The sequence below is a fragment of the Apodemus sylvaticus genome, chromosome 7 (assembly GCF_947179515.1).
Source record: "Apodemus sylvaticus chromosome 7, mApoSyl1.1, whole genome shotgun sequence".
Taxonomy (NCBI): Eukaryota; Metazoa; Chordata; class Mammalia; order Rodentia; family Muridae; genus Apodemus; species Apodemus sylvaticus.
The window spans coordinates 54,911,802-54,925,155 of NC_067478.1; the positions used below are offsets into that span (position 1 = coordinate 54,911,802).

The 13,354-nt window shown below is 40.2% G+C and overlaps 1 protein-coding gene across 3 annotated transcripts in view; it reads right to left on the reverse strand.

The window, feature by feature from the left end:
* The window catches only part of Wdr72 (WD repeat domain 72), a 159,177-nt gene that overhangs the window by 63,901 nt on the left and 81,922 nt on the right, over positions 1–13,354 (reverse strand). For all 3 annotated transcript variants that reach the window (XM_052187808.1, XM_052187807.1, XM_052187806.1), the window contains exons 16-17: positions 10,983–11,062; positions 9,492–9,687 (exon numbers count right to left, since the gene is read on the reverse strand). In XM_052187808.1, the coding sequence (XP_052043768.1) occupies positions 9,492–9,687; positions 10,983–11,062 (276 nt within the window). The remainder of the gene's footprint in view (positions 1–9,491; positions 9,688–10,982; positions 11,063–13,354) is intronic.

Below are 13,354 nucleotides of genomic sequence, written 5' to 3' on the forward strand. Positions count from 1 at the left end.
GGGGCAAACTTTAGCAAAGTGACTTGAGTAGTCACGAAATAGAAGAGGAGAGACTTGTGCCAAGAACCACAGTCACACATGGACAGTGCTGCAGATGACATCTGAGCTCTAGAACCACTAAGAGACTTGGTCATTGTTTGGTCTAAAGGAAAGGAGGTAAATTTTCCTCCTTTTATGTGATATGAGGAAAATATATTTCTTTGTATGGAATATGAAACACTAATATAGCCTCTAAGTGCCTAGTTAGCTTTAGTTTGCCATTTGACAGAGCCAAGAGTCATCTGAGAAGAGTATCTCCATTGAGAAGTTACCCAGATCAGATTTTCCTCTGGACATGTGTTTAAGGGATTGTCTTGATTATTAAATGATGCTAGAGGGTCTCAGGCCACTGTGGGCAGCAAAACACCTAGGCAAGTTTCCAGACCACGATGGGCATCACAATACCTAGGCAGGTAGTCCTGGAATATGTAAAAAGATAGCTAAGTTTGAGCTTGTGAGCAAGTCATTAAGTCTGTTCCTCCATGGAGCCTGCCTACTTAAGGCTTCGTGCCTTGAGTTCCTGCCCTGATTTATCTCTCAATGATGGACAGTGACCTGGAAGAATAAGTCAAATAAACCCTTTCCTGAGTTGCTTTTGGCCAACAGGTTTTATCACAGCAATAGAACTAAACTAGAACACAAGCCTGGATTCACAAAGATAGAAAAAAGATGAATATGAACATAAAATTTATAAATAAGTCTAACTTTACGAGGAAGGTGCCCAGCATATGGATAATTTGACAGACAGATATTGGAATGGAGTTCCTCTGTTTCCTGTTTCTCAGTGTTGGAAATGTCTGACTTCTCCCTAAATGATGCTTTGCCCACCAGGGCCTGTTTCTCTCTACTCTGCTCTAGCCACACTTTAAAGCCACATCCTGACCAGGCCTTGGTGGTCTGCCTCCATCACTCTGCTTGCCATATCCCCTTATGGTTTCCCACTGGTCTCTTCTGGATCTCTCCAGAAGTGGAGTTAGAGGAACGAAGGCAGACGGGAGAGTAGCATCTCTCAGAATAGAAGGGCACAGATGAACCTGGGCAACAGGAACTCTCTTCACCACACAGATCTAACAAGACATCTACTGGCCTCATGGAAACTCTAAGGCAGAGATGGCCATTAATGGAGATCCATCTGCACAGGCTAGCCTTGACACCCTGATTATCCACTCTCCCAAGGAATGTGACTTTGATCTTTTTTGGGGGCTGATCCTGAAGGTGACAACTGAAGTTTTTACACAGCAATGGCCACTTCTGTTCACTTCCTAATTCTGGACAAGTAACTCATCATTTTGCATTTCTTCATTCTCCAAGAGGAGTTCACAGCTCCAGGCCTGCTACTGCCACTCATCAGCCACTGGTTGATGTGTGTAACAACAACAACAACAACAACAACAACAACAACAACAATGTATGGATCCCTTGTCCTGTACAAGAGGTTGTCTGCTGCTAGGATAAAGCTGGATAAGTGAGCAACTTGAGGGGCAGGTGCTTCGCAACATTTTAGAAGAGTCTTCATCCACCACTGAGCAAGTAGCACAGTTAGAAACCTGTGTCTAACACTGAACATTAAACAAATGCGTTATAAGGTCTTCTGAACCTCTCCAGATCATTCCAAGGCTGAAATTGGGTAAATGTATCATCACACATTTAAAATGTAGAAATGAAGATTGAATCTGGAAGTCTCAACTTTCTAATGGGAAAGACGCTTTCTTATGGGAACAGGGCTTCCATGGCACAGGGACCCTTGTAGCTGACCCTTCCCTAGAAATCAACCTCTGCTCCTTTGCATTGTGCTACCTACAGAATGTGTGTAAAACACACTTAATGTCTGCTTTTTGACTCAGGGAACTTTATCCTTCATTACACCAATGTTATTTTCTGAGATTGAGATTCGTACCAGTAATTTTTTTTCATTTTTTTATTTTCTATATTCTTTGTTTACATTCCAAATGATTTCCCCTTTCCCAGTTTCCCCCTCCCCATAAGTCCCATCAACCCTCTTCCCTCTGCCCATTCCCCTATCAAACCCCTTCCACTTCTATGTCCTGGCAATCCCCTGCATTGCTGCATCAAGCTTTTCCAGGACCAGGGCCCTCTTCTTCCTTCTTCTTGAGAATGATTTGATATGTGAACTGTGTCTTGGGTATTCAGAGTTTCTGGGCTAATATCCACTTATCAGTGATTACATTCCATGTGTGTTCTTTTGTGATTGGGTTACTTCACTTAGGATATTTTCTAGTTCCAACTATTTGCCTAAGAATTTCATGAATTCATTGTTTCTAATTGCTGACCAGTATTCCATTGTGTAAATATACCACATTTTCTGTATCCATTTCTCCATTGAGGGACATCTGGGTTCTTTCCTGCTTCTGGCTATTATAAATAAGATTGCTATGAACATAGTAGAGCATGTGTCCTTATTGCATGCCGGGGAATCCTCTAGGTATATGCCAAGGGGTGGTATAACAAGGTCCTCCAGAAGTGTCATGCCCAATTTTCTGAGGAACCACCAGACTGATTTCCAGAGTGGTTGTACCAGCTTGCAATCCCACCAGCAGTGAAGAAGTGTTCCTCTTTCTTTACATCCTCGCCAATACCTGCTGTCTCCTGAGTTTTTAATCTTAGCCATTCTGACTGGTATGAGGTGAAATCTCAAGTTTATTTTGATTTGCATTTCCCTAATGACTAATGATGCTGAACATTTCTTAAGGTGCTTCTCAGCCATTCAAAATTCTTCAGGTGAAAAAATCTTTGTTTAGCTCTTTACCCCATTTTAAATAGGGTTATTTGGTTCTCTGGAGTCTAACTTCTTGAATTCTTTGTATATATTGGATATTAGCCCTCTGTCGGATGTAGGGCTAGTGAAGATCTTTTCCCAATTTGTTGGTTGCCACTTTGTCCTTTTAACAGTGTCCTTTGCTTTACAGAAACTTTGTAATTTTATGAGGTCCCATTTGTCAATTCTTGATCTTAAAGCATAAGCTATTGGTGTTCTATTCAGGAAAATTTCCCCTGTGCCCATGTGCTCAATGCTCTTCCCCAGATTCTTTTCTATTAGTTTCAGTGTGTCTGGTTTTATGTGGAGGTCCTCGATCCACTTAGAGTTGAGCTTATCTCCTTGTACTAAGTTCTTATCTCCTTGTACTAAAATTCATACCAGTATTATCTGATAGAATTATATTGTGACATATAATATAATAGGAAGTACCATACTAACAAAAGGATAGGATCAGGTGGGGCTGGGGAGAAGGTTTCATGGTTAAGATCATTTGCCACTCTTGGAGAAAACCTAAGTTTGGTTTCTAGCACCCACATCAGAAGGCTAATGACCATCTGTGACTCCAACTCCAAGAGATACTTTACAGACACCTCATGTGCCTGGCATACACATTATAAAACAAATCTATATTTTATAAAATACATAAATATAAACTTTTATTTTATGTAAATAAAATTATAAAATTAAATAAAAATAAATCCGAAGGAACAGTCTTCAAGGTCACCCTTAGCTACATAAGGAAACATAACATGACCCAGGCCTCCCAGGCTATGAAGGTTCTATGTCATAAGGGTAACTAGTGACAAGAGAGCAGAACAAGTCAGAAGTTGCTGGAGAACAGTAACACAGTATTGTAGTAAACACTGAGGAACCCACATTGCTGGATTAATTCCTTAATGAGGAGTAAGAGGGGAGTCAGGCCAGGATGGGCCCCATGTTCTATCGAACTACAGATCTTTGCAAAATGCATGAGACAGATAGTAGCAGATAAACATGTGAGGAACTCCTAGGAAGTGTGATCGTTTAGACTCCTGTGTGTGTCTCCATGTGTGTCCCTGTGTTTTTTCTCTGTGTGTATCTTTATGTGCGCCCCTGTGTATATGTTTGTTTTCATGTGTGTCTCTGTGAGTGTGTATGTCTCTATATGTCTCTGTCTGTCTCTGTGTTCCTGTATTTCTCTGTGTCTCTATGTGTATCCCTGTGTGTATATGTGTGTGTGTCTCTATGTATGTCTGTGTGTGTCTGCATATGTGTTCATGTCCATGTGTGTATCTCTGTGTGGACCCTGTGTGTGTCTGTGTGTTCATGTGTGTGTGTGTGTGTGTGTGTGTGTGTGTGTGTGTGTGTGCCTGTGTGTGCCTTGAGTGTGCGGGTCTGTTTTGGGTACTGGGCATGTCCCTGGGATAATGCCTTTGGGGGAAACAAACTTCAGTGTGCATTGAAGTCTGGCTTCAGAAGCACAGAGGCCAGAGGTCACCTGATTGTCCCATCTTGTTCTTTCTTCCTAACTAGGAGTTGGCTGAAACTTCAGAACAAAATTTCCCACCAGTCATCTGCTTATTCATCTATTCAATAAATACTTCCAACTGTCTGCTAGGTGAAAGAGTGCTTTAGGTGCTGAGGGAGAAAAGGACAGATTGGCCCTGTCCCTGCTTCTGAATGACTTGTGTCAGGAGGCCAGCCTCAGCTCCACAAAACAATAGCACAAAACACATTGATTTCAGCAAGGAAGTCTAGATCACCTTTTCCTTGTCAATCCATTTAAATGAGAGTGAGGACAATAATCAATGCTATGGTGCTTGCAGACCGTTATCAAGGAAATATGTAACTCTGTTCCTTGACACCATGTCTAGACAGCAGAGCCAGGTTGGTATTTTGATCGCTCAGATGTAAAAGATGACAAAATGTTTAGATTTCATTTACAAGGTGGAAAATACTAGTTTCAACCTCTGTGGGAAATGAAACAACTTTTAGACAAAACCAAAGAAAACAAAACAAACAAAAAATCCTCTCTGTCTTTCAAAGGGCAGTGGGATCTTTAAAACAGTTCACAGAGGCCAGAAACAACTGAGGGATTCCATAGAGATTATAGGCACAAAGGCTAAAGAATGCAGTGTCTCCAGAAGTGTCATACCCAAGTTTCTGAGGAACCACCAGACTGATTTCCAGAGTGGTTGTACTAGCTTGCAATCCTACCAGCAGTGGAGGAGTGTTCCTCCTTTTCCACATCCTTGCCAATGCCTGCTGTCTCCTGAGCTTTTAATCTTAGCCATTTTGACTGGTGTGAGGTGAAATCTCAGGGTTGTTTTGATTTGCATTTCCCTAATGACTAAAGATGTTGAACATTTCTTAAGGTGCTTCTCAGCCATTCAAAATTCTTCAGGTAAAAATTCGTTTAGCTCTGTACCCCATTTTTAATAGGGTTATTTGGTTCTCTGGAGTCTACCTTCTTGAGTTCTTTGTATATGTTGGATATTAGCCCTCTGTTAGATGTAGGGTTGGTGAAGATCTTTTCCCAATTTGTTGGTTGCCGTTTTGTCTGATTGACAGTGTCCTTTGCCTTACAGAAACTTTGCAATTTTATGAGGTCCCATTTATCAATTCTTGATCTTAGAGCATAAGCTATTGGTGTTCTGTTCAGGAACTTTTCTCCTGTGCCCATGTGCTCAATGCTCTTCCCATTTCTTTTCTATTAGTTTCAGTGTGTCTGGTTTTATGTGGAGGTTCTTGATCCACTTGGAGTTGAACGTAGTACAAGGAAATAAGAATGGATCGATTTGCATTCTTCTGCATGCTGACCTCCAGTTGAACCAGCATGCAATAAGGACATATGCTCCACCACGTTCATTGCAGCCTTATTTATAATAGCCAGAAGCTGGAAAGAACCCAGATGTCCCTCAATGGAGGAATGGATACAGAAAATGTGGTATATTTACACAATGGAATACTACTCAGCAACTAAAAACAATGAATTCATGAAAATTTTAGGCAAATGGTTGGAACTAGAAAATATCATCCTAAGTGAGGTAACCCAATCATGAATACAAATGGAATGCAGTCACTGGTAAGTGGATATTAATTAGCCCAGAAGCTCTGAATACTTAAGACACAATTAACATATCAAATGATTCCCAAAAAGAAGGAAGGAGAGGTCCCTGGTCCTGGAAAGGCTTGATCCAACATTGTAGGGGAGTACCAGGACAGAGAAATGGGAGGGGGTGATTGGGGAATGGGTGGAGGGAAAAGGGCTTATGGGACATATGGTGAAGGGGGAACCAGAAAAGGGGGAAAGCATTTGGAATGTAAACAAAGAATTCATTATCACTATATAGAGGACCTATGATATTTGTGTTTATCTTACGTCCTGAAGTGTACTGGATTCCTTCATAGTAGCTCTAATAGTCTTGGTGGAGTCTTTTTGAAACAGAGGTAACTTCACTTTCTCTCATGTTTGCAAGTCTTACTTCTTTCTCTTGCTTCTTATCTCTTGGTAAAATTTCTAGTACCATAATGAAGAAAAAGGGTGAGAGTGAACATCTTTTCTTCCTCATCTGGTATGATGCTGGTTATGCGTGTCAAGTGAGCAGTGAGTTCTGGATGCTTCTCTTTAGTCTTTTAGAGGGTTTGTTTCTTAGTTTGGTTTATTGGTTTGGTCTAGTTTTCTCTACAGCATAGTGGTATGAAAATATATCTGTCTGAATAGATTCTTATTAAGTGGTTTAGAGTATACAAAGAAGTCCAAACACACTAAACCCTACTGGTGTGATGGACATTATCATTGCCCCTGTTATTCTGGAAGGCTGGTAATGAGGAGGGCAGGTTATGGACACAATGAGACTTAAAAAGAATACTTATATAAAGAGAGAGAATTCTTCCTGAAACTTTTAAAAAGAAAATCATATATATCATATATATATATCTTGGGGACACATTTGTGATGCTAGTTAACAGCAGCCTTCCCCCACCTCAACCACATTCTTGGAGGACTCCTGTTGATCCTTTGGTCTCCACTAGAGATATTTCCCTTTCAGGAGATTTCTTGCCTTTCAAGTCCAGGGTAAGTGACGTCTCCCTTGTGTGTCCACAGCATCCATTGCCCTTACCCTCATATTTTCAAGTTGATGCAATGATAGACACCAGGGTTGCTTGGTTTTCCTAAGTCCTCACATATCTACATTTTAATTCAGTTCTAATTTGTATCCCTCACTGGAGAACTTAAGTTTGTTGTCTGACACCTCCAATTCTTAGACTAATACACAGCACATAAAAGATAAATAATATGATATATAAAGATTGACACAAAGTTTGGAAGAAAAGGCTCTATACCAATGACTCTCAGTTTACTAGTCCTTCTTAGTCTTAGCCATGTAGCTGAGCCTGCCTAAAGGCTATTTGAGATACTTTCCTAGAGAAGAATGAGAAATTCTAAACATGCACCAATATATATCTGTTTATGAATGACACATACCATGACAGCATTACATTAATTACAAAATATACAAAATTGGGAATATTTAAAGGAAGGAAGTATTGAACACTCATCAGAACTTGAATTTGACAATATCATTTCAAGGTTGGGATGATTAGTGTTACCTTTAATCCAAAATTTTTGTAGGGAACTCTTATGCCATTTGTCCATTTTCTGTAAAGTAGTTCAGCTATAAAAAGAAATTCTGTAGATGACTTAAGCACACATTCTTGAAAGTAGGCCCCCAGGGCAGGTTTTGTGGATTAAGTCTTCTATTCTACCTTCAGGATATCATGATATATCTAGACCTGATGATGCATCAATAGACATAGGAGTCATTTCAGCTCATCAAGGGTAAGCCAAGACCAACATGACCAAAAAAGAGATGCCACTTGTTAATTCAGATGAGATTCTATCTAGAGAGAGCCCCTTAGACATTCCTGACCCACAGGTCTTCCAGGATGAGCCCTTTTGTATTTCTGTCCCTGGCTAATTCAGCATCACATGGAGATTTCCTAGGCAATTTTTAACAACAAGGAGAACTTACCTCTTCTTATTTGGGCATAGAGACCCCGTTGAGGCCAAATGAAGATACCTTTAGTACACAGGTACAGTTGAAAAGCAGTTTCCTAGGATGTGCTTATACCCTTTAGTTAGACAGATTTCCCTTCTAGCTCTATAGACAGAGGAATCCCCTTTAGAGCAGAACCTCCCAACTTCCTGGTCAATAGATCCGTGGGGCAACAAATATGAAAATATGTGGGTTTATATAAAGAAAAAGACAAATCACATTTTGTTATTTAATTTCCCAGATAAGTCTTTGAATGTGGAGTATGTGGGAAGATGATGTTTAGTCTCCACCTCAGAGGCATCACCCCTACCCATTCAGAGCTCAGCAAGAACTCCAATCCAGCTAATGATTTCAAAGTGAAAGTTTTATCTATAGAGATTCTACTTTTGTGCCAAATGCTTTATTTAATGTAATAGTTTGGATTGTCCAACAAATATATATATTTAATGTAAACATATATAGGGAGGCCCTGGGAAGGTGTCATGCAATCAGGACGACCAGAGACCAGAGTCCACTAGAAAAGCTACGTGTGTGTATTTGTGTGTGTGTGTGTGTGTGTGTGTGTGTGTGTGTGTGTTTATAATCTCGATGCTGGTGAGCAGAGCCAAGAGGATCATTGGAGAGTGCTTGCCAACCAGCCTTGCCTGAGAGTGGATCTAGTGAAAGAAGCTGTCTCAGAAAACAAGATAACTAGTTCTTCAGGTGCCAGGAATCCTCAGCTTAGATCATCCTCTGGCCTTTAAACATTTGCACACACACACACACACACACACACACACACACGAAACATAAAGGGAAATTACTTCCAAAATACATTTGATAACAAAAAACCTTTGCCATATTTAAAACAATGAGTCCTGGTCTGGAGAGGTGGGTTTGCAGTTAAAAATACTGGCTTCTCCCACAGAAGACCCAAGTTTTGTTCCCTGCACCCACATAGGAGCTCATAGCCCTTTCTTACTCCAGTTCCAGTGTGTCCAATGGCTTTTTCCTTTTCAGGCATTGAGTGCACACAATGCATAGACATATACACAGGCAAAATCTACATACACATAAAATAAGAATAAATAAATGTTATCAAAAGTTCCCTACTCTGAAATGTGCTATACAATATCTTAAACAATTCAAAGAAAATCAGAATGTACTTAGTGGGAAAATAAAAATTCAGATAATGGTGATTCACCCTCATTTGAAGCACAGAAGTACAAATATTAAGACCTCAGATAAAATACACACCATGAAACATAAGAAGATGCTGCAAAATGAATAAGTTGCAAAATTACAGTGTTCAAACACACCTTACTTAATTTCCACATCTCTTGATTCCTAGTGCTTCCCATATCCACCTTGCATAGATCATTCAAGAAACCTAGTGATTTCCTTTCTAATGAGAATATGTATGGGGTAGTAGAGATTAGAATGTAGGTCCTCAAGGCATTCTATAACATATCTATGACCACAATAGAATCCAGATGCTCTTTAGTAGCTCAGTAATGCTACAAACAAACTTTTAATAGACGAGGTCAGCAATGGAGTGTATAAGACTCATAAGGAAATGCTACACTGTAAACTTGGACTCTCCAACACATTCTGAGTACTGTGAGAGCTCTGGTGAGAGGAAGAAACTCACTTACTTTTCAGAGGTGAAGACGTCCCCACACACTGTAGCTCTAACTCTTCAGCCTGCTCCATCTTGGCTGAGCTCCGCATCCTCTCACAGATGCCGTACTCTGCCACTGGATCTGGTTGACTACTGACTGGTGTATTTCTCAGTCTCTTCATGTGCTGTTGCACTTCAGCCAAGAGGACAGCTTGTATTGCTTCAGTTACCTGAGACAGTTTTTTGTTTTCGTGAATTAAATAATAGTATTCCAAATGATTAGGAGTCTTGTAAAAAAAAAATCCAAAACTCAGAATTTTGATTTGAGTTCTTCCATAAATATCATCCAGTCTGGTAAAAGTAACATTAAACATCTCTCCTTGTGAATGCAGAGACTTACAGCTACCCAAGCTGCAGATATGGACCCAGCCCTAAATAAATTACTTATACCATCTCCTTAAGGCTCTGGGAACATTCCAAAAGAGCAAGTAGGACATTTGTAGGAGCCAACAGATAGGGTGAAGGGCTACAAAGTGCCAGTCTCCAGAACCAAAACAACTGTCAACTATAGTTACCTACACTGGGCCCACTCCAGACCTACCCTATTAACTAACAGCCAGGGGCTTTATCTTTCACCTCACCAGTATTTGCTATTGGTAGATTCTGGGAAAGGGGCATAACCTGTCTTTAGTTGTATCCCAATAGCTCAGGCCAACAGACTCCAACAGGTTCCACACCCATACAAACAGGCAGGAACCAGAGAGGGAGATCTGTGAGAAGGAGATAGGGTAGACAGGATGGTAGGAAGGATGGATGTGAAAGCCATCAGTATTCATGACACATCTGTAAAACTGTAAACTAAACTAAACTAAACTAAAATAAAATAAAATAAAATAAAATAAAATAAAATAAAATAAAATAAAATAAAATGTAATAAAAAGTCTGGGTGGAAACACCAGCCTTGCGTTCTTTTGAAAATGCAAGATTCTGAAAGGGCACTTAAGAGGGATTTTCAATTATTCTGTTTAATGATGTTGGTTTGTTTTTTTTTTCTCAGATGGTGCAGAAAAACTTGTACAATGTTCAGAGCTACCAGCAACCACCAGGGACCCAAAGAAGTTAAGAGATGTGAATAGAACACTGTATAAAGCTGTTCTCTAAATCAGCCAATTTCGTGTATGGAAATCCCTCAGAAAAGGCCAATTCAAATCAGAACACAAATAATAATTAGTTCTTCTTCATAGAAAAATCCCATCAGACAAGGGGTTACCTCTTCTAGGATGGACTCACCGCCCCCCCCCCCCCAGCCACTCTTCCCGACTCCCACTCTCCTGTATCCTTATGTACATCAGTATGGTTTATTGGACTCCTGCCTCTATATTAGGCTTGGTGAAGGGAATGTTCTAGAAAGTCATCTTACAGGATAATAACTGCCTGCTTGAATTTTTAGGGAAGATGGAGATTCAGTGAAACTCAGTAGCAGGCATCTCCTCTGATAACATGAGCCATGTGGATGATGTCCTACCTGTACAGACTGGTCTCTCCAGCAGGAGATTAGCTTCAAAAGCGAAAGGTCAGCCTCGGGAGTGTGACACTCACTTCTACCTAGAAATGCAGAGAACACATTTTATTGCACAACCCATGGTCGGTCCCCGATGCTCTCTGCACGTGAGTACCACCTAGGGATGCTTGTTTCACAAACACCAGTGCTCAGGTTCAGCCATCCAGGGAGTATGATTTAGCAGTTCCAAAGATGGGAATGGCCAGCCAGTAACACTCTGTGAAAATAACTCAGATGACGTTCAGATATAGCCACAATACTCAGACAAACACAGATGCTTGTCAAAACACACTTATATACTAATGTCATGTTTCTCCCTCTTTGCCAAACTAAGACAAACATGCCAGATCTGTTTCTCCAGTCCTCATACAAAGAGCTCATGTTTGCAAAGAGTTAGTGCCCATCATATGTAAAATTAGACTCTGCTGGTTTGTCCTTTCTCAACCATTCATCCCCTACCAATAGGCAAAAAACTGATGCTTCATGCTGTCCCTGAGACAGTGTTCGTTCTAAGACTGTCCTCTTCAATGCATGCTCTGTCATTGCTGTAAGTCCAGTAGGAAGTTCTAACTGTGATCAAGGCCTTGTTCTATTTAAATAGATCTATGTGGGGACCAACAGTTCACTACATAAAAGCGCAATTAATAAAAAATAAAAGTGCCTTTTCATTAATTGAAAAATGTATGTATAATCATCTCAATGAAAAAAATATCAATCACTTAAGACAGCATGCAGGTCTCAGGTCTGAGGAGAAATCGGGGAAGTGTGATTGACCTTCCCCACGGGAAAATTGCAACTACAGCTGTCTATCAAAACCAAAGTATTAATTCATGTTTGACATTCAGATAATAACTACTGAGATCAGTGTTTATTAAGTAAATCTTCTATGAATTGTCCTATATAAAAACAAGTTTTATTTACAAATTATGTTGTGCAGGTATATTTCCATTAAATTATAAAGAATGGTGATAGAAGGAATATATGGCTATAAAGCAAATTAAGAACATAAAGGAAGTTGGTAATAAACGCTTGGCTACCACAATGTATTTTTTCTAAAGGAGTGCAGAATATGAATTTGAAATAACCAGTCATGCTAAACCAGTCATGCTACATAAGTCCTGTGTCCCACAACAGTCTCATCCTAAACATACTTCCCACTTCTCCTCAAGTGCCCCTGAAGAGCTGTCCTTTTGATCTCTCTCTCTCTCCTCTTTGCCTCTAATCTTGCTGACCTTGTGACTCACCTTCAAAGCTAAGTCTTGGTCTCAACTGTAACTACTTACTGGCATCGTGGGGCATTGCACAGTATGCTTTAATGTGATGTTAAAATTTTAATATGATAGAGAGACCAGAGCCAACTTTTCTTGGCAGTGTCAGGGAGTCGTAGAATTAATTGCAACTTCGGGGGTAAAGATGAAAAGAAAACATCCCAGCCTTGTCAGCATTACTCAGTCACCATTTCTACTAACGGGAGTGGGCACTGATTCCTGTCAAGCCTTGAAAAAGAGAACTCTGGTGTTATTTCACTTTCCAGGGTTTGGCTTTAAAAATCAATTGCCAAGAAGTAAGTCTTTTCCGGTACCTCTCCACTCATCCCATTTCTCTATTATGAAAAAAGCATCTTTTATTTGTCCCTAATTTTAACTTTGTGTGTGTGTGTGTGTGTGTGTGTGTGTGTGTGTCTAATTTCAACATGTGTACATATATGTAATTCTGTAGGTCTGAGTTGGACAACGAATGTCTTCCTCAATTGTGCTCCACCTTAGTCTTTGAGACAAAGCACCTCCCTGAACCTGGAGCTCACTGACTTACTAGGCTGGCTAGCCAGTAAGTTTCAAGGGTCCTCTGGTCTCCCTTCTGTTAGCTATTACAAGCATGTACTGCCATCTCTAGATTTTAAGTGGGTGCTGGGGATTTGAACCCAGTTCCTCATAATTGAACAGAAAGCATTTTACCTACCCAACCATCTTTCTGGCTCTCTAATCTTAATGGTTATGAATGGAACCTAAACGCCAATATATTAGTGATACCAGTTCTCAAGGCTGTTGAGCTGTAAACCCACAGGAGAAGAAGGAACATCCTTGGGTCTGGTTAGCTATTCCGTCTTTTACATGTATGATAAAACTTAAATTTGAATCCTTTTCCTAGTCCTACAAAAATTTAAACTAAGGAAGTAAGTCTGAGGGCTCAATTCCCCAGAATAGGAGAATGCAACTCAGGAAATCGGGGTGGAGGAAGGGTAGGCAGCAGGAGGAGAGATGGGATAGGGGGTTTTCAGAGGGGTAACGCAGAAAGGGGATACCATTTGAAATGTAAATAAAGCAAATATAATAATA